Here is a 27341-nt window from a genome sequence, read left to right as displayed (position 1 = left end):
CTGGCACCCCAGGTTCTAGTCCCAGTTGGGGCGCCGGATTCTGTCCCGGTTGCTCCTCTTCCAGTCCAGCTCTCTGCTATGGCCCGGGAAGGCAGTGGAGGATGGCCCAAGTCCTTGGGTCCTGCACCCACATGGGAGACCAGGAGAAGCACCTGGCTCCTGGCTTTGGATCAGCATGGTGTGCCGGCCATAGCGGCCATTTGGGGGGTGAACCAACGGCAAAAAGGAAGACCTTTCTCTCTCTCTCTCTCTCTCTCTCTCACTGTCCACTCTGCCTGTCAAAAAAAAAAAAAAAGATGAAAAAGCAGAAGCAACTGTATACCCAGTATAGACAGTGTTTATCCTTTCTTATATCTACATGTGCAAATAAATATGAAAATAAGGTATGCTTCTCTGTTGTTTTGGAGGTAGATTAAATTACTTTGACATTATTCTTTTTAAACCTTTTTGTTAACAGCGTTTTGTACAAAACGAGTCATTTGTTTTCTCTCACACTTTGCAGAAGTTCCCTACATTCACATTTCTGACTTGGAGCTTGACTGAGTACATATTTCTGGACTTCTGAATTGTTCATCTTAGCTACATGATATGCAAATCAGACTGCATGAAACCATGTGCAGCAGCACAGCCCTGGGTCACACGCTGTATCCAGCTGCTGGCAGAGCTTCTGTCCAGGGAGCAGATCTTCAACAGAATGGTGAGTAAACTTTGCTGCAACTCATGTCTCACACACATAAAATAGCATCAGACTTCCTGTCGGGGCTTCTTTAACAAGTGGCCACAGAGCATTTATAGTTTAAAGTGATGTTTAAGTGAATTGTTCACAAGTAAATGTAAAACAGAACAAGAAGGTAAAAAGTTGTAGAATTTTTACCTATGTTTTCTACCGAATTTAATATTTAGTATAATTAACAAATATTGTTTATTTAAAGGGATTTCTTATATTTGCTAAGGTCTCAGTACCTTTGCTATTTCAACAAAAATGATAATTGAATTTACTTAAATAAATATAATCATTTACAGAAAAAAATAGAGTTCCTATCATGTGGAACAAACATATAGAAGATTTCCAGCTATAAAAAATAATGTACTATAGATACTAAAAATTAAAGCTTTCTAAAAAAATAAATTTGGCATTTAGCATTTATGTGTGTAAAAGTGAAATGATTTAAGAATGTAACTTTCCAAATAAAAATGGAAAATTGCAGAAACCATTGCTCTTCTACCTTCATGACCCTTCTTTAACTTATGAGATATTCCTAAAGAAATTAATAACACAGTTTTATGTCATACTATAAATGTTAATATCTTTGTTTCTAGTGTAATTTATGGAATATGTAAAAATGAAGTTATCAATATTGCATCTTTTATTATATGAATATATATTTTTATTTAAATGGCTTTGTATCAAAGAAATTACTTATTAAAAATCTACATATTATATGTAAATTTGTCTTAAAGTGGCAGTTAAAAATGAAAATATCACAAGCTTTCTATTTGTTATGACTTTAAGAAAATAATTTTTGAAACCAAGGAATTATCAAACATATATGTATACTAAATTTAGGCTTCAAAAATGTACATGTTCAAAAGGTTAGATCTACTTAAAGTACAAGAAGCAGTTTTCTCAAATTAAAAATGAGTACTACTGATCTGTCTCTATGAGCAAATTAAATAAAATTCTAATAGTCTTAGATATATTTTTGGACTGTGAACTAATGATTTCACTTTAATTAGCAATATCAATTTTTCAGAAAAACAAAACATGTTAAAGTGATGCATTCAAATCTAAGAGAATCTATTTATCACTACTTCCATTTCTTAAAAATTAAGACTGCACCCACAAGAAAGTGAAGCAAGAATATTAGTTTTTCATGAGAGAATTTCCCCTTCATTTGGGAGCTTTGCTTACTTCATCAGTTTATAGAATTACTATGGCCAATCTAAAAACACACTGAACTACAAGTATCACTCAGTTTGGAATATGACTCTAGAATTGTGGGTCCTGCTGGCAAACTGGCCTGAAAATATTGACTTCATAAAACTGTAATTTATTAACATTATGGACTTAGTAATAAATTTTGGGAATTAAACTAATATATCAAAGACACAGATCATAAAGTATCATAAAAAGCATGTCATTTTTAAAAATATAAATCCAAATAAATATTACAGTATTGAAGGGATTCCCCAAATTAGGAATGATTGATCTGCAGACTTTTTTTATTGTTTTTGCCTATTTGCATCTTCAAAGTGTTACACAATTAACACGTATTTGGTAATTCAGTTTCTAAGACTAATTCAAAAATAATGAAGCAATAACTCTAAGAGAAGTAAGGCAAAGGTGATTATTTAGTCTTTGTTTTCTTTATCCCAGCCCTCATAGTGTCTCCCTCTACCACCTCCCTCAATCTCCAACACCTTTGGAATAACAGTAAGGAACTCTCTGTGACTTCTCAGCAGTCACTGCTTCTGAGTGGTGGCCATTGGTGACCTAGCTTCCACCTGTCTTCTCCTCCCATGGCAGTCAAATCTCTCTGCTCTTACATGAGTTTCAGAAACCACTGGGAAGTCAGTGCTTACCAGGCAGTAAATAAAGGTTATAACCAAAAAGAGAGTATACTCAAAAATGAGTTTCTGGTCTCATGTAAATTTTCTTTTTTTCTTTTTTTTAACTTTTATTTAATAAATATAAATTTCCAAAGTACAGCTTTTGGATTACAGTGGCTCCCCCCTCCCCCCGCCCCCGCCTCATAACCTCCCTCCCACCTGCAACCCTCCCATCTCCCGCTCCCTCTCCCATCCCATTCACATCAAGATTCATTTTCAATTATCTTTATATACAGAAGATCAATTTAGTATATAATAAGTAAAGATTTCAACAGTTTGCACCCACACAGAAACACAAAGTGTAAAGTACTGTTTGAGAACTAGTTATACTGTTAATTTTTCTACTGTTAAAATCTTCATTCCAGTGTGTGCAACAGCTTTTTGACTGCCCTCAAAATAACAAATGTTGAGTAACTGCAACATTGAAATCTTGGGCAAAGAAATATTAGGCCACAAATAGTCTACAAGTGATGATAGGAGAGAAACAAGGAGATTGTTGTGTCACAGAAGGCAAGAAAGATTGCTTCTAGGAGATTGAAAACTTCTGAGAATTTTTAATAGTAAAAAACTCATACCATTAAAGAATTCCCTCTGATTGAAAATGTAAAGTCTGTTACCTTTTTAAAGTCCATTTCCTTTTTGCTATATTCCTATGAATTTTAAATCCTTAATATTATCAAATGCATGCTGAATTTCATAAAAACAAAAGATACGAAGTCCAGACAAACTGAGAAATGACACAATATAATCTATTTGGAATCTCTTTATATCTTTCTAGAATTTCTTATATTTATTGACTTCAGATGTAAACTCTTCATTAAATGCCTTCTTTTATAAATTGATCATAAATCTTTCTTTGTATAAATTTCTCTTAAATCACAGCTTCCAACAACTCCAATTGTCAATTTTCTACAATATATATACTGTCTACTTTTATAATAAAATATCACAGTGGGCTTAATTTAGTGGACTTATAACTAACTTATCTGACTGTGGAGGAAATATTTATAAAGATGGTTTATAAACAATCAGGTGTTTATATTCCCGTCTTCACTCAACAAGCACAGACCATCTGCTGTCTTCTAGTAACTATGCCAGATGTAGAAGATAAACAATGAGTAAACAAACTTGAGAAAAATACTATAAAGGATTTCAGCGCACATACAATGAGAACATAACATGGAAACCCTGTAGTTTAGTCTGTGGATCAGAGGATCTACCTTGGGAAATCTACACTTGGACTGAGTCATAAAAGAAGCAAAAGTTAAAAGTGTGTGATGATGAGCCAGAGTCACAGGAGGAAAATAGCAGTGAAAAAACAGACAGAAGGGAATGAATATAATGAAGACATTAAAAGAACAGGAAGAAAAAAAGAAGAGCACGAAAAATAATGCCAATTGAAGTTCAAGTGAAACACAAAGGGACCACCAGATCATGCAGCTGTGAACTCACCATTAAGGATTTGGACTTTAGTCCTCATCTGTGGGAAATCATTCAAGGCTTTTTCCCCCAGAAACCTTTTCTTTAAGATATACAGACTGCATGCATTTCATAAATACAAATTTAGGAACATAGTGATTCTTCCCACTCTACCTGCTCTCCCACCCACACTTCCGCTCTTATCCTATTCTCATTCTTATTTTTGACTAAGATCTATTTTCAATTAACTTTATACACATAAGAGTAACCCTATATTACATAAAGAGTTCAACAAATAGTATGACTAAACAAACTGTTCATTTAAGGCTTTTAATCAAAGAGAGCATTATGATCAGATTTGCGGCTGTATTTTTTCAAAATTGTTGGTTACGATGACCAACAAACTGAACAAGAACTAGAAAAGATGTGAGGAAATAAGAGGAAGGTATGGCATAGTCCAAGGCAGAGATGATGAAGGCCTGGACTAGATTAATGGCAAAGGATATGGAACCATAATGATGGATTTGAGAAATATCCAGACATTACAGTCAATAAGAGCTGGGATTTATTCATTGTTAATGATCTCAAGCATATTTTTGAGATTTCTGAGGCCAAAATTTAGGTAGATAACAGATCCACATACTGAATTAGCTAGAAGTTCAATAGAATTAGTTAAAAAACAAACAAACAAACAACAACAAAAAAAACTAGAGAGGTTAGTATAAAGTATCTGGAGGCAGAGATGCCAATAAAAATCAATCAGCAGCAGTTATGAATTACTAAGACTTATAAGACATCTGGGCTAGGCTGGAAAAGAGAGTTGTTGATAATATCAATGATCATTAAAGCTCAAAAAAGGATGAGGTCATGAGATCATCCAGGCAGCGTTTTGAGGAATAATGAGCACAGAACTAACATTTAAGAAACTGAACATTTGTACTAGAACAACAACAAAGTACTAGTGGTTGAACTCTGTAATTAACACACAATTATTCTTAGGTGTTTAAATTTTAACTGAAAAGTGATCCCTGTTAAATTTAAGAGTGGAAAAAGAGAGGGAGGAGATGTACAATTTGGGACATGCTCAATTGGACTGGCCGCAAATGGTGGAGTTAGAAATGTGCCAGGGGATTCCAACACAATCCCATAAAGGTGGCATGTACCAATGCCATCTCACTAGTCCAAGTGATCAATTTCAGCTCACAATTGATGGCTCTGATAGGTCTAAGAGTCAAAGGGATCACACAAACAAGACAAGTGTCTGCTAATACTAACAGATAGAATCAAAAAGGGAGAGAACGATCCAACATGGGAAGCGGGATACACAGCAGACTCATAGAATGGCAGATGTCCTAAACAACACTCTGGCCTCAGAATCAGCCCTTAAGGCATTCGGATCTGGCTGAAGAGCCCATGAGAGTATTGTAGGCATGGAAAGCCAAGTCACCCTGGAAAAAAAAAAAGACCTAAATGAAAGATCTCTGTGAGTGAGATCCCAGTGGAAAGAATGGGGCCATCAAAGAAGGAGGTACCTTTCTCTGAAGGGAGGAGAGAACTTCCACTTTGACTATGACCCTATCGGAATAAGATCGAAGTCAGCGAACTCTAAAGGCTTCCATAGCCATGGCAACTCATGACTAGAGCCTAGGGAGATTACTGATGCCATGAACAGGAGTGTCAAATTGTTAAGTCAGCAACAGGAGTCACTGTGTACTTACATCCCATGTGGGATCGATCTGTCCTTAATGTGTTGTCTAATGTGAAGTGATGCTATAACTAGTACTGAAACAGTATTTTTACACTTTGTGTTTCTGTGTGGGTACAAACTGATGAAATCTTTACTAATTATATACTGAATCGATCTTCTGTATATAAAGATAATTGGAAATGGAAAAAAAAAAAACAACCTGGTGTTAAATTGGAAATGGCATAGAAAATTAATTAATTTAAAAAAAATATCATGTAGGATCTCTGTCTTTAATGTGCTGTACACTGTTATTTAAGGCTATAACTAGTACTCCAATGGTAGTTTTTTCACTTTGTGTTACTATATGGGGCAAACTGTTGAAATCGTTACCTAATATATACTAAACTGATCTTCTGTATATAAAGAGAATTGAAAATGAATCTTGATGTGAATGGAAGGGGAGAGGGAGCGGGAAAGGGGAGGGTTGCGGGTGGGAGGGAAGTTATGGGAGGGGGAAGCCACTGTAATCCATAAGCTGTACACTGGAAATTTATATTCATTAAATAAAAGTTTAATAAATGGAAAAAAAAACAAACAAAAAACAAAAAACAAAAAAAAAAGAAACTGAACATTTAACATTTGAATCTCAGAAATGCCTGCACAGGAACAGCTGAGAAGTAAGAAAGAAAACTAAGACAGTGTCGTTTCACAGGCAGAAGCAAAAGTGTTTTAGAAGTCATAAAGTGAAAAGCAGATGAGAAGTGAAATAAGATTATTGAAAAATGACTATTGGATAGATAATGTGGAGGTAATTTTGAGGGTGCAGTGAGTCGGAACCCAAATTGGTGTAGGTTGAAAATCAATGACAGAATTTCAAAAAACAGTTAATGAAATAGCTCTTTCCAGAAATGAAGCTATGAGGATGAACAACACATGTGAAACTAAAGAAATTTATTTGTGTTCCCTAGATGTTTTAAAACTTTCTATGAATAACAACTTTACATATTTATAGACTACAATGTAATACTTCAATGCATGTATACAATACATACTGCTCAAAACATGATAATATTTTCCCTTCTTTGACATAATTTTAATATTAGAGGTTTGGAGCTTCTTTCTTCATTACTTCATATGGTATGTACTGGGTTATTATGAACTATAGTCTTCCCACTAAGCTTTGTAACACTAGAAACTTATTTCTTCAATCCAACTCTGGTTTGGTAGCTTAAAGCTGAATTCCCTCTATCCTCTCTATCCCTCCAAGCCTCTACAGTCACTATTTTGTGTACAGACTGAATGTTTTAGCTGCCACATAGAAGGGAGAAACGTGGTATTTGTCTTTCTCTGCTTGGCTTATTTCACTTAACATTATGTCCTCTCATTTCATCCACTTTGCTGCAAATGACAGGATTTCTTTTTAAGGATGAATTGCATACCATTATGTATGTATACATACATATGATGTATACATGCATATGATGCATACATATGATAGATACCTTGATTGGTTCCATACATTGGTTATTGGAAATAGTGCTGTAATAAACATGGTAGAGCAAGTGTCTCTTTGCTATGAGTTCATGTATTTTGTATATATACCCATGTAGTAGGATTGCTATATTGCATGCATGGCAGTTCCATTTCTAGTTTTTACAGAAATACCATACTCTTTCCAAAGTGACTGTAGTAACATACATTATCATCAAAAATGTATAAGAGTTCCCCCTTCTCCACATTCTTACTGGAAATTATTACTTTTTTTGATAACAGCCATTTTCACAGGGGTAAGGTGATACCTCATTGTAACTTTTATTTACACTTCCCTGAGAGCCAATGAAAGTGAGCATTTTTTCTTACATATGTCAGTCATTTGTGTTTCTTCTTTTGAAAATTGTCTATTCATGGCTTTTGCCCATTTTTTAATTGGATAGTTATTTTATTTTGTTGAATTTATTGATATACTCTGAATATTGATCCTTGTCAGATAAGTAGCTCTCAAATAGTTTCTACCATTTTATTGGATGTCGTTTCACTCTACTGATTGCTTCCTTTGCTGTGAAGAAGTGTCTCAGTTTCATATAAACCAATTTGCCTAGGATGTCATTGGTATTTTGATAGGGATTGCATTGAATATGTAGATGATTTTAGGTAGTATAAAAATGTTGATAATTAGTTTTTCCAATCCATAAACAAGGAATATCTACTCATTAATTTTGTGTCTGCCTTATGATTTCTTTAATCAATGTTTTACAGCTTTCATTATAGTGCATGGTGCTCTTTCACTTTCTTAGTTATATTTATTCCTAAATATTTATTTTTCTTTAGCTATTATTAATGCAGCTTCTTGTAATCTTCTTGTATCAAGATCATTATTGCTATATAAAAATGTACTTTTTTGATTTTGATTTTATATCATGCAAATTTATTGAATCGATTTTAACAGTTATAACAGGTTTTTTTTTGGTGTAGTGTTTAGGTTTTAACCTATCATATGCAATAACAGATCTTTTGACTTCCTCTTTCAATGCCCTTTATTTCTTTGTGTTCCCTAGTTATTCATGGTAAGACTTCCGATACTATATTAAGAATAGTGAAAGTGAACATTCTTGTCTTGTTCCAGATCTGAGGGAAAAGGCTTTCAGTTTTTGCTTACTTGGTATGTCTATTTGTCCTTCCAAACCTTTATTTCTTTGATGTATGTATTTTCTGTACCTAACTTGCTGAGAGTTTTTATCGTGAAGGGATGTTGAATCTTATCAAAATCTTATGAAATGATTTTCTGTATACTGATATGATGGTATTTTTTTGTTCTTCTTTCTTGTTTTTTAAGATTTATTCATTTTATTTGAAAGAGTTACAGAGAGAGAGAGAGAGAGAGAGAGAGAGAGAGAGAGAGAGAGAGGGATACAGAGCTTTCATCCACTGATTCACTCCCCAGATGACCACATTTGCCAGGGCTGAGCCAGGCCAAAACAGGGAACTTCATGCAGGTCTCTCATGAGGGTGGCAAGTGCCCAAGCAGTTAGGCCATCTGCACTACTTTTCCCAGGCTATTAGTAGCTAACTGGATAGGAAGTGAAGTAACTGGGACACTAACCCATGCCTTGTGGGATGCCTATATTGCAGGCATAAGTTTTACCTGTTACTCCACAATACTGGCCACTGTTGATTGGTTTCTGAATGTTCAATCATCTTTATATCCCTGGGAAAAAATTCTACTTGATCATGATATATGAATTTTTAATGTAGTTTTAGATTCAGTTTGCTATTTTATTGAGAATCTTTTCATTTATGTTAATCAAGGATACTGACCTGTAGTTTTCTTTGTGTGTTGTGTCTTTGGTTTTGGTATCAGAATAAAAAGAGTTTGCCAAGATTCCATCCTTTTCAATATTTTGAAATAGTTTGAGAACTATTGGAATTAGTTCCTCTGCAAGTTTTTTGTAGCACTCAGTTTTAAAACTGTCATGTCCTAGAGTTTAATGGGAGACTTGGTTACTTACTGCTTCAATCTCATTACTTGTTATTTGTCTGTTTATATTTCCTATATATTCTTGGTTTAATCTTGGGAGACTGGATGTATATTGGAATTTATCCATTTATTCAAGGTTTTCCAATTTGTTAGATATAGTTGCTCATGGCAGTTTCTTATGAATTTGGTATTTGCATGATATCAGTTGGGATGTCTTCTACATCATGTCTAATTTTTTTTCCTTCTATTTTGTTAGTTAGACTAAGATTTTTAAGAATTTTTAATTTGTTAGATTGTTTTATATATTCTCTGTTGTTTTCTGCCTGCCTTATTGTTTATTTTTGTGTCTTGGTAGTTTCATGGTCATGATATGGTTGTATTTTCTTTCTCTTTTGTGCATCTGCTTTGTAAAGAATTTCATACTGTAATTATTTTTGTAAGGGTTATGATCTTTTTACTTCTAATGTATAATTTCCTTCAGGATTTCTTATAGGGCTGGTCTGGGGGTGATGAATTACCTCAGTTTTTGCTTCTCTGGGAGAAATATTATCCAGTTTTGCTGGAGATAACATTCTTAGTTGAAAGGGGTTTGTTTTTCCCTTTTGAAAACTTGAATTTGTCATCACATTATCTTCTGGCCGATAGGGTTTGTGGTGACAAGTCTACTATCAATCAGGCTTATATGTAATTTAATATTTTTTTTTCTCATGGTCTTTAGAATCGTCTCCTTGTCCTTAACTTTTAATGATTTGACTTGGAGAATATGTTTCTTGGTTAAGTCTTGAGATCCTTTGACATTCCTTTTTTTTTTTTTTTTTGGTTATCCACATCTCTTCTAAGACTTCGAAAGATTTGGCTAATATTTTGTTAAACAGATCCTCAAAGCCTTTTGCTTTCTCTTCCTCTTCTTCTTCTTCTTCTTCTTCTTCTTCTTTTTTTTTTAAGTATGAGAAGCTCTGCTTAAAATAAATCCTAAGGCAGGGTTCATCCCATACAGGAGTTGGAGTTTTAAGTGCCAGCTAAAACACTTCTGATCTTGCTCCCTGCGACTATGCCTGGGAAAGCAGTGGAGGATGGCCCAAGTACTTGGACCCCTGCCACCCAGGTGGGAGACCCTGATGGAGTTCTCTCTCTCTCTCTCTCTCTCTCTGCCTTTCAAATGAAATAAATCTCTCTTTAAAAAATGTCTTTTAAATCCCAATAAGATCAAAACCAAAAAGAAAGTTTCTATAAAAATACTAGGATAACGGCCGGCGCTGTGGCTTAACAGGCTAATCCTCCGCCTTGCGGCGCCGGCACACCAGGTTCTAGTCCTGGTTGGGGTGCCAGATTCTATCCCGGTTGCCCCTCTTCCAGGCCCGCTCTCTGCTATGGCCCGGGAAGGCAGTGGAGGATGGCCCAAGTGCTTGGGCCCTGCACCCCATGGGAGACCAGGAGAAGCACCTGGCTCCTGACTTCGGATCAGTACGATGCGCCGGCTGCAGCAGCCATTGGAGGGTGAACCAACGGCAAAGGAAGACCTTTCTCTCTGTCTCTGTCTCTCTCTCACTATCCACTCTGCCTGTCAAAAAATAAAAAATAAATAAATATGTAAAATTAAGTTACATCATTTATTTGTTTAGTTTCTGATTTGATCCAAAAGATTATAAATTACTTGTAATTAGGGACTTTGTTTTACTCACACTATTATCCCTGGTGCCTATCACATCATTTAAAGGTAGTCAACATAGTTTTGTATTAAAGCATTTGTCACTTTCATGGTTATGTGCATTAACATGAAAGTATTTTAAATGTACCTCAAAAAGATGTGGAAAATGGAATTATAAGACAAGTTAATTCTGATGCAAAATAAATTTGAAATTCAATCACAGTATATTCATAACACATTTTTCCACAAACTTTTTGAAGACCTTTCATATATGAGTGCATGTATTTGTGTGTGTGTATTCCTTACTAAATATAGACTACAATTTTTTTAAGATTTATTTATTTACTTGAAAGTCAGAGTTACACAGAGAGAGGAGAGGCAGAGAGAGAGGGGTCATACATCCACTGGTTCACTCTCTGATTGGTTACAATAGCTGGAGCTGCACTAATCTGAAGCCAGGAGCCAGGAGCTTCTTCCAGATCTCCAACGTGGGTGCAGGGGTCCAAGGACTTAGGCCATTTTCTAATGCTTTCCCAGGCCACAGCAGAGAGCTGTATTGGAAGTGGAGCAACCAGGACCTGAACTGGCACCCATATGTGATGTGGGCACTGCAGGCAGCAGCTTTACCCACTGTGCCACAGAGCCCACCCCAACTACTATTCTTAGTTCATCTTTCAAGTATTACTTTTTATTATTATATACTGCACAGTTTTGTCCCTAGTCACAATCCAATGTTTCATCAACATGTTTTCTCTCTCTTCCTTAGGAACGGAATGAAACCTGCAAAAACTGGCTGGCAGCGGAGGCTTCCCTGGAAAAGTACTACCTTTCCATCTTTTATGGGATTGAGTTTATTTTGGGAATCCTTGGAAATACAATCGTTGTTTTTGGCTACCTCTTCTGTATGAAGAACTGGAATAGCAGTAACATCTATCTCTTTAATCTCTCCATCTCTGACTTCGCGTTTTTGTGCACCCTTCCCATGCTGATGAGAAACTATGCCAATAGTGACTGGATATACGGAGATGTGCTCTGCATAAGCAACCGATACGTGCTCCACGCGAACCTCTACACCAGCATTCTTTTCCTCACTTTCATCAGCATCGATAGATACTTGCTCATAAAGTATCCTTTCCGAGAACACCTTCTGCAAAAAAAGGAGCTTGCTATTTTAATCTCTTTGGCCATTTGGGTTTTAGTAACCTTAGAGTTATTGCCTATACTCCCTCTTATAAATCCTATCGTAACTGAAAATAACACCCACTGTAATGATTATGCAAGTTCTGGGGAACCTGAATACAACCTCGTTTACAGCATATGTCTGACCTTATTGGGGTTCCTCATTCCTCTGCTCGTGATGTGCTTCTTTTATTACAAGATTGTTCTCTTTCTAAAGCACTGGAGCAGGCAGCTCACTACCGCTTTGCCCCTTGAAAAGCCTCTCAACTTAGTTATCATGGCAGTGGTCATCTTCTCTGTGCTTTTCACGCCCTACCACATCATGAGGAATGTGCGGATTGCTTCACGCCTGGGGAACTGGAAGCAGCACCAATGTACTCAGGTCGTTATCAACACCTTATACATTGTGACTCGGCCTTTGGCATTTCTGAACAGTGTCATCAACCCTGTCTTCTATTTCCTCATGGGAGATCATTTCAGGGAGATGTTGCTGAACAAATTTAGGCAATACTTAAAATTTCTTACATCCTTTAGAAAATGAGCTTATGAACTTGAGTTTTCATTTAGAAAAAAAATGAAGTGCTTGTGAAGCCAATTGTTTTATGCGTGCAGCTATAAACCAGTTAAGAGTTTATTTTAACTTGTAGACATAATTCAAAGCATATCTGACCCTGACTTAAAGACAAGTTATACCCAGAATATATGAAAAGAAGGGGATGAGAGGTTTCTTTATTTAACTAGGGAAAGGAGCTGAACTAGCACTGTCTAATGTTTGGGCATGTAAGTCCAAACCTAGGTGCTGTGGGAACATCTTGATTAAGGAATAGGAGGTAGACAAAACAACAAATTATCTGCATTGAATCATCGATCAGATTGTTTAAAAAATAAAAGCACAAATATTTTGGCACAACTTTCTGCATTATTGTTGTTTATGTAATCCAAAAACTTCATGTGAGAAGTGAAGAGAAGATTAGATGTATTGATTTTAGAAGTTGTGTTCTAAAAAATTAAAAGCAACATGTTCTAAAAAAATTAAAAGTAACATGTTATAAGTTTAAAGTAACATTAACAAAGAGTAAGAAGGCTATATGGATAATGAGACCAAGATTGTCATGAATCAGGGCCAACTCTAATTTATCAGTCTGTTTATTGTTTATAATAAAATTAATCTTAATTTATGTTAAATAAAACCTAAAGAGATAATTTTCAAAAAGAGGAAATGGAAATATGTTTGAGCTTGGCTATTAAGACATTTAAGTGCAAATGATTTTATCAAAATACTAGAGAGATATGATAAGAACAGTTGCAAAAATTTCAGACTTATAGAACATCAAAATGCCTATCAGGAAATACAAAGCAAAACACAGCAGAATAAAAACGAATACATTATTTTTATGATGATTTCGCCATCTGGTATTTTATTATCACAATTTAACTGCTTTGCTGATATTGATTAAATGCTGAATTATAAAATATATTAATATAAAACCAGCAAAGAAGAGGAAGTAAAATGATAACATCTAAAGCATTAGGTTAGGTTTCTCTTTCTCAGGGAAGTATCGCAATTTTTCTGTACTCTTTTTTTGTAAGCCCTGAGATAACTTACAAGGATGACTTTATCTTGGCACGAGCGACTCACATCTTGAGTGAGGTTTGCTTTCATAGGACATCATGTAAGATCATTGGAAAAAATGTTTTAGATAAAATGTACTTTATATTAGAGAACATAGGAATATCATATACAGATAATAGACATTTCCCTGATAGGATAATTAGGCAGCAATTCATGTCACAAAACAAATGTGGGGTGGGGTGTAGAGAATAGGTGCTGAATTTTAAAGTCAAACAAGTATCAAATTCACTAATGCAAAACAAGATATAATCATCGCCACAATCTGTATTCCTTTCCTTGGTGTCATTAGTTACAACGAGTAAGCAAAGAGAAGGAAAAAGCAATCATCATGAATGCAGACATACAATTCCATTGTACTTTCTGTTCTGAAACACTCTGGTGGTATTATATTCTACTATTCCAAAATCTCCAAGTTTTCCTGGTTAACATTTTAAAAATACAAACAGCTGACATAATATAAAAACATGTTACAGAGAATTTGTTTTCTTACCTAGTGCTAGGCTTTCAGATATTTTAGTCATTTGCCTTTGTCAATAATGCTTTTAGATTCCAATAAAATGTTATAACCATGAAAGGAACTGAAAGAATTTCTGAATTTTTCTCATCAGAAAGGGTCACAGAAAGGGCACTAAGGAATAAGAATTTAGTTATTTCTGCAAAACTGGTAGCATATAATAACTTCAATTTTTGTTTTATTCATGAGTTTTAATTTGCAAAGATGAAATTAAATTTTTCTCTTTACCCACTTATCAAAAGCAGTGGCAGGGAGTTATTCATTCTAATAAGTCAGTGAAATGTTTTGTGAAACATAAACTCCTCCACATACCTTGTATTCAAAAAGTCAACAAATATGTACATATAACACATTTCTAACCTTTATTTGGTTCACAACTATCATGTGGCAGCTTAATCCTTAACAGATTAAAAATGTCTCCACTTTTAAAACTCTAAGAGCTACTCCATTTATATGAGATAATTGTGAGAATCACTAACAATAAATTGTGGAACTCCTTGCTAGTTTTGTGGTTTTCATAGGCATGAATGCTAGGCCTTTGTAATTTGTCTTTTTTTGGCCACTGGTGTCTCAGAAAGATGTCTAAACTATTCAGTCCAGCACTCTTCAATCTGGCACCATCTCAATTTCTCTCACAGGGTTATCTCCCGCCACTGGCATCACAATCTATGCCCTACAACCAGATTGCTGCTTCACTATTCATTATTCAGAACTTTCTTCACTTTGTGCTAAGCATCTTTCAAGCTTCATCTCATCCTATTTGTCAATCATTGGTAAAACTTTCCCTTAGATTCTCTTCTCCCCAAATCTAGAAATAAAACTCCCTACCATGGAGTTTCCAGACGACTGTGAAGTGCTGTTTTGATGAAATGCATTATTTTTGTATGTATATATTATAAAAATATAGATTCCAGTCCATGCTAAAGTGTGTGAGTTAAAACAATGACAAAATTTTCATTGTCTTCATAGCACCTAGCAAGATACTTTTTAAATTATGGTCTACTATGAGTGTTGTATTTTGTTCCGGGACGGCAGTGAAAGCATACTATAATAAACACGCAGGATAAGAATTCAATGTTTAGACCACTCCAATTGAAAATATATGAATATACATATTCATTACGAGGATGACAACTGTCAGCCCTGCATAGTTTACTCTCACTTGTCTCTTTTTTTAAGGTTTATTTATTTATTTATTTATTTTGAAAGAGTTATTGGAGTGGGGAGAGACAGAGAGAAAGAGAGAGACCTTCCGTTCATTGGTTTACTCGCCAGATGGCCAAAATGATGGCCTGGGCTGGGCTGGGCTGGGTTAGGTCAAAGTCAGTAGCCATGAGCTTCATCCAGATCTCCCACATGTATTGCAGGGGCCCAAACACTTCCACTGCTTCCAAAGTCTTCCACTGCTTTTCCCAGGCCATTAGCAGGGAACTGGATCAGAAGCAAAACAGCCAGGATGTGAACAGACTCCCATATGGGATGCTGGCACTGCAGGTGGTAGCTTTACACATTACAGCACGAAGCCACCCTCCTAAGTTGTTTCTTGTACCCTTCTCTGTCAAGTGCCATCAGCATGTCACGTATTCAGCCCACCCATGAGGGAAACAGGTATTAACTACAAGGATTGAATATGTCAGACATAAACAACCCACATATAGGCATTTTTAAAATGCAAAACTATGTGGATTCATATTTTTGTTTATAAATGCATATAAAATAAAAAGAAGCATAAATATTTTTTTTCCCAAAACTGCCTACCATCACGTGAAAGAGATTCTGCTTTAAGTCCCTATTCAAATATAGGAGAAGTCTCAGGATTCCCAGGTGTTCCATCTCTGACTAGATTTATACGTTCATGTTAGTGAGGAAATCCCACATTGCTTTTGGAATCAAGCCTCTTTTTCTACTCATGGCTTACTGGTAAAAAATCAGGTGCCTTGATCTCCATTATTTGGATTCCTATGGGAATACTCAGTGTGTTTGCATCCTAGAGGGAAAAAAAAAATATGATGGGTCAGGAATTGTGGAGAAAATTTCTTTCTAAACACTCAAAACAAATAATAGCAATAACACTTTGGTAGAACTTAAAATATGCCAGATTCTATTGCTCTCCACTTTCTATGCAGTCATTCTCCACATAATGATGTTATATATAAATGCACATATGATGGCGGTCCCATAAGATCCTATTACTTAGTTACATCATACCTAGTTTTATTCATGTAATTATATTCTATGACATTTACCCCAGAATCACTACAAGGAATTTCATGGAATGCTGTCAAGCAATTCAGAACTGTATTTTAACCCACTCAACTCCCACCAAATCCTATGAAGTTTGCAGATGAAGAAACCAAGGCATAGAGACTTGCTCAAGGCCGTGCAGACGTGAGAGAGCACATGTTCTTCACCACCGCGGGGTAGAGCACCATCACATGGAAGTTGATACACATCAGAGTCAGAATTTGACCTTATTTATGGATGAATCACAGCGACATCTTCTATAGAGTTCTTAGGAAAAGATCTCCAGGATGATGTGATAATTAGTTTTAGTATGCCGTTGAGTCACAGTAACATTGTTTCCCTGACAGGATATTGTGTTATTTTCTAATCGTGAACTTTGTCATATGGCACTGAATCCATGAACGTTTTCACACCATGAAATGAACTCGAGAATATGTCACATGTCAATGTAGAAATTTCTTTGAATAATGACCAATGTACGTTTATAGGAAGTTGGCTTCTTTAGTAAAGCAACAATAAATCCTATAACGCAGAAAACTGTGTACATTTTGTTTTAGTGAGAATCCCAGAGCCAATGCATCACAGTCAGATTTTGTCTAAATATTAATAGTATGGAGAGTATTTAATTGAAAAATTTGCAGGTTGGTAACTTTCTACTGAAAATAAAAGTATTGAAATATAAAATTTTCTAGATTTATTAATGCTAGCTCTAATGTAATAATTTGACCTGATTCCTAAGGATATCAGATTATTATAATTTCCATGCCACATTTCAATCTGTACAGATAAATACTTATATTAATGTATGGGTAAGTTCACATAAAGAAAAGAAATTAGGGGACCAACACTTGGCATAGCAGGTGAAGCCGCAGCCCGCAGTGCCGGCATCCCTTGTGAGCGCGTTTGAGTCCGACTGCTCCTTTTCTGATCCAGCTCTCTGCTATGGCCTGGGAAAGCAGTAGAAGATGGCGCAAGTCCTTGGGCCTCTGCACCCACGTGAGAGACCCAGAAGAAGCTCGTGGCTCCTGATTTTGGATTGGTGCAGCTCCAGCTGTTGTGGCCAACTGGGGAGTGAACCAGCAAATGGAAGACCTCTCTCTCTCTGCCTCTCCTTCTTTCTGTGTGTAGCTCTGACTTTCATGTAAATACATAAAGCTTTTTTTAAAATTTTTTTTAACTTTTATTTAATGAATATAAATTTCCAGTGTACAGCTTATGGATTACAATGGCTTCCCCCTCCCATAACTTCCCTCCCACCCACAACCCTCCCCTCTCCCACTCCCTCTCCCCTTCCATTCACATCAAGATTCATTTGCAATTCTCTTTATATCATAATAAAGCCTAATTTCCTTTTTTAAAAAGCTTTATGTATATAAATACATAAATATAACATAATAAATATAAATAAATATAAATACATAAATATAAATATAAATACATAAAGCTTTTTAAAAAAGGAAATTAGGCTTTGTTATGATAACTCCTTAGACTTTCCAAAGGTTTGGGGGTTTATTTGTATTTTTACCTTCAGTTACTCATGAGGAAGTAGGCTTCAAGAGACTTAGCAAAGAAGTTCTCAAGGCAAGTGTCAAAGTAGTCATTGAAACACAGATTTGTCTGACTCTAAAGAAACAGGAATTCTCTATGATAATCTCTTTTGAAATAACATCCCCAAATTTAAACCACAAAATCATGAACAAGAAAGTCCCTGTTCCAGCCCTAGCTGCTGACAGCATTTGGAGAGTGAATGAGCTAACTGAAGATTTCTTTAGCACATTCACTCTTGCTCTGAAATAAATATATATAGAAGTATACATACACATGTAATATGTATGTATGCGTGGTACATAAATATACACACACACAAGAAAGTTGTTCACAAGCCTTTGTGGACATTATGGAGTTTCATTTGTAACAGGAAAAGTTGATATGTGGAGAAAAAATTTTAATGCTTCCTTCCTGAAAATACAGTTTCTTCATTTGAGAGATTTAACCCTTGAGAATACAGGAAGTTTAGGATCTGTGTAACAAATTATAATTTTAAAACTTTCCACCCAATGTGTACTAAGACACAACATTTATAAAAGTGCATATGGGACAGATGTTTGGCCTGGTAGTTTAGGCCTTGGCACTTCCACATCCCATATTGGGTCTTAGGATTCAAATCCATGCTCTGCTCCCAATTCTAGAATTTGGGGAGTGAACCAATAGATGAGAATATTCTCTCTCCTCACTCATTCGAATACATGAAATACATAATAAAAACTAAAAAAACATATTTTTAAAAGTGGTCATCCAAGTTTATTTGTAGCAAGTTTTAAAATTATATAGGGTGAAAGGATGAGAGGATCCATTTTAACAGCAGATGTTGAAACAGCTGATATATAGGCTTGCATTGAAAACACTTCCCTGAGGGTTTTTTTTTTTAATAAATTAAAATTACCTAATAAATATTCTGGTGTGTAAGAAAATGAAAATATTTGACAAGACTTATATGCATACATTAAAAATGATTCCCTTAACCTTGGTATTTATTATGCTGGTGAGCAGGATGGAGAGTATCACCCACAGGTGGAGCAGCATGCAGTTTGTATGCATGTAGGGCTTTACTGGGAGGACTCTTCACTGTCAAACAGATTCGTGCAGGAAAACTCAATCAAATCTTATCCATGGAAGGAGCCTTAGACACATAACACAGGCAATTCTCAGTGCAGCACTATGTGGATCAGTGGGATTTTTACTGTTGTCATTCCAAGCACCCCCCACCCCCCCAGTACTGGTGTCTGAGTTGTGGCAGAAGAGTGCTATAAGCTATTTCAAGAACAGTTGCTTCACAAAATGCTTTCTACAGCATTGGGGTACAATCATCATAATTGTGTGAGAAACACCTCCCACATACAAACCCTCAAACAGAGCCAAGTAACAAAGCAAAGGAAAGATTCTCTGACACCTATTCTTGGAACATCAAGCTGTTTTGAAACTTGAATGGGACACACCATTTTCACTGACAATGGTGGTAGTGCCCATGAGAACTTGTAGCATCAAATCAAAGTGGAAGGAGTTATCAGGGGCAAGATGCTTAGTCAGAACTCTCATGTTCAACAGTCGGGAGAATGAAATGGAAAAGCACCTGCAACGCAAGAATAGAAGGATGCGTACACATATTTGTTCATGATTGTAAATGATACCCATTCCAGGAGCCATAAATGCACACTGCAGCAAGATTTTAAAAAGGCTGAGTGGTTGGAATATAACTAAAAAATAACATTAGATTTATATGATACCATTTCTGTACCCAAACTGGTAACTCGGGAAAAAGTCACTTGCTAAGTATACTAAGTATTGAAAAAAAAAAGTACATATTTGTACTTGATGTATTTTAAAAGAAAATAAGGCTCACTACATCAATCATATAATCATTTAGTTCCTATATCATGCTTGCTTATTCAACTTTGTCTACTGGGTCCAGTGTCCTGGCACAGAGCTTGGTTTTAGTCCCTGCTGCTCTCCTTCTAATGCTTCTCCTTTGCTAAGGAACCTGGGAAAACAGCAGAAATGGCTCAAGTTCCTGGCCTCTGTCACCCACATGGGAGCTTGAATGGAATTGCAGGCTCCTTGCTTTAGAGTGAACCAGCCTCGCCCACTGCGGCTTTTGGGAAATGAATCAGCAAATGGAAGATCAATCTCTCTCTCTCCCTTTCATATAAATAAATCTTTTAAAAGCAAATAAACTCTGTCGACGTCAGGGAGTAGTGAGATATATATAAACTATTGACACCTTGAGTCATGAAAACATTCCAAATTAAAATAATATGGGGTAAACAAGTAGAACTGAATGGCAGCTTTTCACTTTTATAACAAATCCATTAATTCAGCAAATACTCTTTGGATGTCTTGTAGTTGCCAGAAAATTTGCTGTTGGTTAAGTTATGAATAACTGTTATATCCTACCTCCAATCAGTATATAATCTTTGAGAAAAGCAAACATGAAAACAGACTTGCATGATATGTGAGGACAAATACAAACAGGTGCCTAAGTTACTAAATATACTTGGAAGAGGGGTCACAAATTTGGCTCACAATGTCAAGGAATCATTTAGAAGGGATGTTAATCCTACTGAGGGCTGTTGGTCTATAAGAAAAGCAACAGAGGAAGAAGCTGATGTAGCAAGACAGGATTGGTAGGAGGACATTTGCAGAAAAACCCAATGAAAGAGCAGTTCTGTGTCAGTGTGCATTTTCACAGATGACAGTAGTGTATCACTGGTAATAGAGAAATGGTAGACATATGTGAGGCTGTTCAGCTTGCAATTAAGCACATGAGGGTTTTCCAAAAGTTCAAGGAAAAATGCAAATTGTGAGCAAACTATGCATGAACTTCAAAAATTTTTCACTAAAATAAATTGGATTTTTTGAATTACTCTTGTACATGGAACCATTCATAAGCTCCAAAAATAACATTTTTTCCCAAGGGGATTTATAGGAAGACTTAAACAATGATAGAAAATAAAACTTGCTGAATGGTTAACAATCAATTTTACACATCTGTCCTGACCTCTTTCTTTGATAGTTCTCCAGCTCTGTTGTACTCATTCCAGATATCTCTTACAAAGGTGGGCATTCTTAACTCCATCTTCATCTTCACTCTCTTTTTCTACCAGAAAATTCCATTGTCACCCATTGATTTATGTCTTATCTCTGAATGTGAATTGATTCCTGAGCTGGGCACACAGGTTTTAACCCACTTTTCTGTACATCCATTTATAAAAATAAACTAAGGCATCCAAAGCTAAATTCACTATCTTTCTCAAGAAATCTCTATCTTTTGCACCCACTCTCAGAAATCAACATACTATTTCTTCTTTTCTCCCTCACAATTCTATCCTGTTGTTTGCCTGTTCCAGGGTATTCTACTTCTATTTTAGCTTTTAGATTCTTTTTTTTTTAACTTTTATTTAATGAATATAAATTTCCAGTATACAGCTTATGGATTACAATGGCTTCCCCTTCCCATAATTTCCCTCCCACCCGCAACCCTCCCCTCTCCCGCTCCCTCTCCCCTTCTTACTTCAGTACCTCACCTTCTTTTGCCTGAATCATCCATTTTTTAACTAAATAAATATTCATTGCTTGCATGTTTCTAATGTGCAAGGGGTCTTCAAAAGGTTAATGGAAAATATATACTCTGAAATAATCATATGTGGCCATGAAAGCTGTTCTTCACATAAATAAACTTACCTTTAGAAATTATTTTTTATTATTATTTTATTTAACAGAGAGAGAGAGAGGTATATAGAGGGAGAGTTTCCATCTGCCCACTGACTTTTCTTTCTTTTTTTTTTTATTTTGACAGAGTTAGACAGTGAGAGAGAGAGACAGAGAGAAAGGTCTTCCTTCCTTTGGCTCACCCCCAAATGGCCGATACGGCTGGCACGCTGCGCTAATCTGAAGCCAGGAGACAGGTGTTTCCTCCTGGTCTCCCATGCAGGTGCAGGGGTCCAAGCACTTGGGCCATCCTCCACTGCCTTCCTGGGCCACAGCAGAGAGCTGGACTGGAAGAGGAGCAACCAGGACTAGAACCTGACGCTCATATGGGATGCCGGCGCCGCAGTCGGAGGATTAACCAAATGAGCCACGGTGTCAGCCCAATGTCCACTGACTTCAAATGCCCATACGGCTGGCACTCTGCCAGAGCCAAAGTGAAGCCAGCAACACAATCCAAATCTCCCACATGGGTGGTGGAAACCCAAATACTTGACTCATCACTACTTCCTCTTTGCTGTATTAGCAAAAAGCTGGAGTCAGGCACCGGGACCAGGAAATCAACCAAAGTACACCTATATGGGATGCAGGCATCTTAACTGCTACATTAAATGCCCACCCCTAAAATAAAATTAGGTACTTAATTCCATTTTCCATCAATGTTTTCAAGGAGCATCATATACCCTTGGCTCCAGAACCATGTTAGAAATAAAAAACACATACTGAAAAAGAAATAAGTGGTTCAAAAAGTCAAAGAAATGCTAATGCTATAACTAGTACTCAAACAGTATGTTTCACTTTGTGTTTCTATGTGGGTGCAAACTGTTGAAATCTTTATACTAAATTGATCTTCTGTATATAAAGAGAATTGAAAATGAATCTTGATGTGAATGGAAGGGGAGAGGGAGCGGGAGAGGGGAGGGTTGCAGGTGGGAGGGAAGTTATGGGAGAGGGAAGCCATTGTAATCCATAAGCTGTACACTGGAAAATTATATTCATTAAATAAAAGTTTAAAAAAAAAGTCAAAGAAATGAACAGAATAGCATGAGAAGTCATTTGATGGGTATAGGAAAGTTTCCAACTGACCCATCTGATGCCTTTGTAGTACAGATGGACCATTTGGAGAATATAATCCACGCTGCCCCTCCACCTCTGGTCAGGTCAGGTGGGAGTGTTTGCTTGCAGGGCACTGGCCATCCTCCAGCTCCAAGCTCTCAGACTAGTAGCAGGTACATAATCTACACTGCCTCTGCGAACCTCTAAGCACCGGCAGCCCAAGGAAAGTGCTTCCTGCAACTTTAGGGAATAGGAAAGTTTGTTTGTATATAAAAATCTCATTTCAAAATTATATAAGTGTCCTTCCAATAAAGAGAAATATTTTATAAACGTTTCATTTTGTTGTGTCATCAAGTAATCAAGTCAATGAAATAGAATGAGTCTCACACAATTAGTTGTTTATAACACAGTATTTTTCAAGGAATATGAAAAAGCCAAGATAGCAACATCAATTTTTTTTCAAACTCCTACAAGTTTTTGTGTACCTTCCAAGGCAAAGCAATCACTGTGAATGCCTGTTCATTTCCAAAAGACCCCCAGTGTGCAACCTCCAAAATTTAGAAATATCTACCACATTTTCAATTGTACTAAGCTTTCTTATTTTAAAGCTATGCTCTCATTTATAGAGGTCATGGATAGAATATTCAGTAATACCATATTTATAATTTTTATTTATTGGCATAGGCACAATTCTCAGCAACATTCACTTTCCTCAGAAGTAAACTTTTTCTAGTCCTTGTTTATAATGTTTACAAAAGATATGTATTTGTTTCTGTATTGAAACTATTAGGAGTGTCAGTATCCATTATTCTATTTCTGAATTACGTAGTTCAGAAGAGTTAATGGGGAATCCCATGACTTAAATTAGAAAATGTCCAAAGATCCTAACAAGTATTGAAGTGCGCTATTGTTTCCAAGGTTATGAGTCATCAAGGAGTAAGGCAAAGCAAAAAAAACCTCTGATATGTGGAAAGAACCTTTCCACATCCTGCCTTTTCTCATTAGACAAGCATTGTGACCCAAAGCAATAGGTGAGATATCAAAGGGAGTCCACAGGTCATTTAAACATTTAGGTTACGATAGATAAGAATTTTATGCCCAAGACAGTTAAAGCATATGTGACAATTCCTCAGTAAGCCAGATTCTAGCTTTATGTATAAATATATCAGTCCTAAGCCATAGAAATTCTGCTCAAAATACTCTACAGAAAAGGAATCTCTAAGGAATGACCTTATCTATTTGCCAGACATGTATTTACTGTGTTTACAAAATCAGGTCAAATTGTCACTACCTTTTCTCTTTCCTAGGTGCCTCTTCGCACTCCAAAACATGAGAGAAATGGATCATAAGCCACTGCTTTCCTTCTCAGTCCCTACTAGATAACCTGAGAAGAAGTCCTGAAAATTCCTATCTTATTCTCAAATTCAGTTCTGGTACACTCCAGCTTAGTTGGTTACAGCTTGCAAGTATCACCAAAACTATTCAGCTGTAAATATATACTATAAAAAATTTGAAAGTAAGTAGGAGTCAAAGGTATGATTTGTTTTCAAATCGACATAATTCAAATAATTCATATTATGAAATATTCCCTTGTCTTTAATATTTTAATTTGTTGGAATATTGAATTATTTTTATAGTTGTAAAAGTTTTTATTGTCACTTAAAGCACCAGGATACATATTCAATGGGTTGAAAAATAAATATGAAAATCACTACTCATAAAACTTTTAACATTTTTCTCTTCCGTGGGCAATCCCATGAGGCTGCCTGCCCAGCCCATGCAGCTAGACTGACTGCTGGCAGGCGGTGGGACGCCCAGGCACATTTTCCCGACCCCGCCTTCTGCCAATCAGGTAAACTTCTCTTGGGTGTGGCCCAGGCCCACCTGGAAAGCTACCCTAGTTATGTGATCTTCAAGCTGATTGGAGAAGCATATTGGCACCAATGTCGGTTCTGTCCTGTAGAATTAGTGTTGCCTTAAATTAGTTATGCCCCTTCTGCCTGCCCTTTAAAAGTGTATGTATCTATGAAAAAGCGGACATGTTCACCGAAGCCTGTCCCTGGTGCTTTTTGTGGAAGAACACCGTCGCCTCACTCTCCCAGGCAGTGCAGCCTAGCAGGAAGAGTCCACACTCTTCTTTATCACATTCTGGGAAGGTATACTGAGCTTTCTCATAGTATTAAAGCTGAAGCACACATAATAACATGGAAAGCTATTATGTGAACTTAAACTACATGATAACTGAGAAGTTAAGTTACCTTGAAATTTAGATAATAAAATAAAGGGCTAAATAATCTCTCTAATCTCAGGCCATGAAATGTAAACGTGAAGTGATTGAATGATTTGGGAATGAAAGGATTTTATAAGTTTGGCAGCAGTTTCAATATGTAGAGGGTAGGAAATAATGAGGGAAAGGGAATTTTATTTTTTGTTGCACTTTGCAATATTGATACACTGAAATTTCTATACTAGATGTGGTTTTGATTATAGAACTGAAAGAGCTTCACTGTGAAAGAATCATTTTATGTCATTAGCATGTATTACTTACATGTTTTTCAGAAAGAACAAACATTTGATTTTTCATCATTTTGCAATTTTGCAATTTTTGCATTTTGCAATTCTGAAATTATCTCATCTTTAAAAATAAAATGCTCTCCCTAAGACAGCATTTAAAATTCTGAGCACATTTAAGAAGGTTTAATTATTATTTTCTTATAATTCTATGGTCTATAAATAATGACAAAAGAACATATTTGTTTTTCAATAATCTGAATTTTCGACAATTTTAAATCAAAAAGAGATTTATAATGGAAAAACATAGTAAACTCCCAATGTTGTCATTATTAACATTATCAACACATGGAGTTCTTATTTTACCTGTACCCTACCTATCCCAGACAGCATATGATTTGTTTCATAAATGTATTTATCTCTAAAAATTAAAAACTATTTTTTATTTTTACCTATTGATTTTCATTTTGTTATAAAGACAGTGAGAGAAAGAGAGACAGAGAGAAAGATTCCATCTGCTTTGTTCGCCCCTCAAATATCCACAATAGCTGAGACTGCCAACGCCAAGACCATGAGACTGCAACTCAGTGGTGGTCTCCCACATAGGTGGCAGGGACCCAATTACTTAGGTCATCACCTGCTCCCTCTTAGGTACACATTAGCAAAAAGCTGGATCAGAAGCAGAGCTGAAACTCAAATAGGCACCCTTATATGGAATGTGGGTGTGCCAAGCAGTTTTATTTGCTGCCCCAAATTCTTACCCTGAAAATTATTTTTAAATAATTAAAAATATATAGATGAATGCATTGTTGCGTTCATGTCTTCACTTCCACCCTAGTATAGACGTACATCTGAGTTTTTTTTTTTTTTTTTTTGACAGGCAGAGTGGACAGTGAGAGAGAGACAGAGAGAAAGGTCTTCCTTTTGCCGTTGGTTCACCCTCCAATGGCCGCCGCGGTAGCGCGCTGCGGCCGGCGCACCGCGCTGATCCGTTGGCAGGAGCCAGGTGCTTCTCCTGGTCTCCCATGGGGTGCAGGGCCCAAGGACTTGGGCCATCCTCCACTGCACTCCCGGGCCACAGCAGAGAGCTGACCTGGAAGAGGGGCAACCGGGACAGGATCGGTGCCCCGACCGGGACTAGAACCCGGTGTGCCGGCGCCGCAAGGCGGAGGATTAGCCTGTTGAGCCACGGAGCCGGCCCATCTGAGTTTTATCATGTGCCATTTCATTGCCTCCCACTGTAGGCAAGGTTTATGTTGAACTTGACCATGAAAATGTTAGACTGCTAGTGCACATGACACTAGCAATGACTACACTGTGCTATGTGGTTACATCTAACCTCTGAACTCCTGCCATTTTCTGTGAGAAGAACACACGACCTAATGAGTCAGAAAAGCTCATGAAGCACATCTGAGTACAAGTCACATGTTCTTTTACAAAATGGAGATAAGACTGGCATTTTGTTCATTGACTTACAAACTTGACACATTTACCACAGTGAACAGCATAAGTGTTCTGTAAAGTTCATACTTTAATAGTTAGGAGAGCTTCCAAATGTCTTTAGGAGATTCTTAAAATCTGATTAGACCCCATCTAGGAATAGCTCAGAAATGAAAGTAATCAGTTTAACTGCCTCCCATATGTTGATACATGAAACATCTTCATCATAAAAACACAAGGACAAATAATCCATGTGAAGCAGTTTCAGGAGAGGCACTGGTTAAATGCTCCTATCATATCTGGCATGGTGAATATACTCACATGCTTAATGCAGCCTTTAAAGCTATTAGTAATCTCATCTGCAGATGAAACAGTAAAGTGTGTGAGCTACATACTGTACTGCTCAAGTCAAACCCTGGAGATTAGATGTTCTCACAATCTGGTTCCCAAAGGCCAGACTGCTTCCAAAACTGCACATCACGCTTCAACAAGCACAGCTGAAACAACATAGACGTAAGAAAAGAGAAAGTAAGGCTGACACACTGAGGAGAGGGGGAAATGTGGATGCAATTGCCATAGACTGAATGTTTGTGTCCTCCCAAAATTCATATTTTAAACCTAATTCCCAATGGGTCAGGATTGTGGTATGTGATTTTTGGAGGT

General features: G+C 36.5%; 1 protein-coding gene across 1 annotated transcript; it reads left to right on the top strand.

Moving 5' to 3' along the window:
- The first annotated feature begins 654 nt into the window (after window positions 1–654).
- Window positions 655–12592, top strand: SUCNR1 (succinate receptor 1). Its single transcript, XM_062178474.1, has 2 exons — window positions 655–697; window positions 11606–12592. Exons 1-2 carry the CDS (start codon window positions 695–697, stop codon window positions 12557–12559), a joined length of 957 nt encoding a protein of 318 aa, XP_062034458.1. The 5' UTR covers window positions 655–694; the 3' UTR covers window positions 12560–12592.
- Window positions 12593–27341: the final 14749 nt, after the last annotated feature.

This window comes from Lepus europaeus, chromosome 2, assembly GCF_033115175.1.
Source record: "Lepus europaeus isolate LE1 chromosome 2, mLepTim1.pri, whole genome shotgun sequence".
NCBI lineage: Eukaryota > Metazoa > Chordata > Mammalia > Lagomorpha > Leporidae > Lepus > Lepus europaeus.
This window is presented reverse-complemented; position numbering and strand designations above follow the sequence as displayed.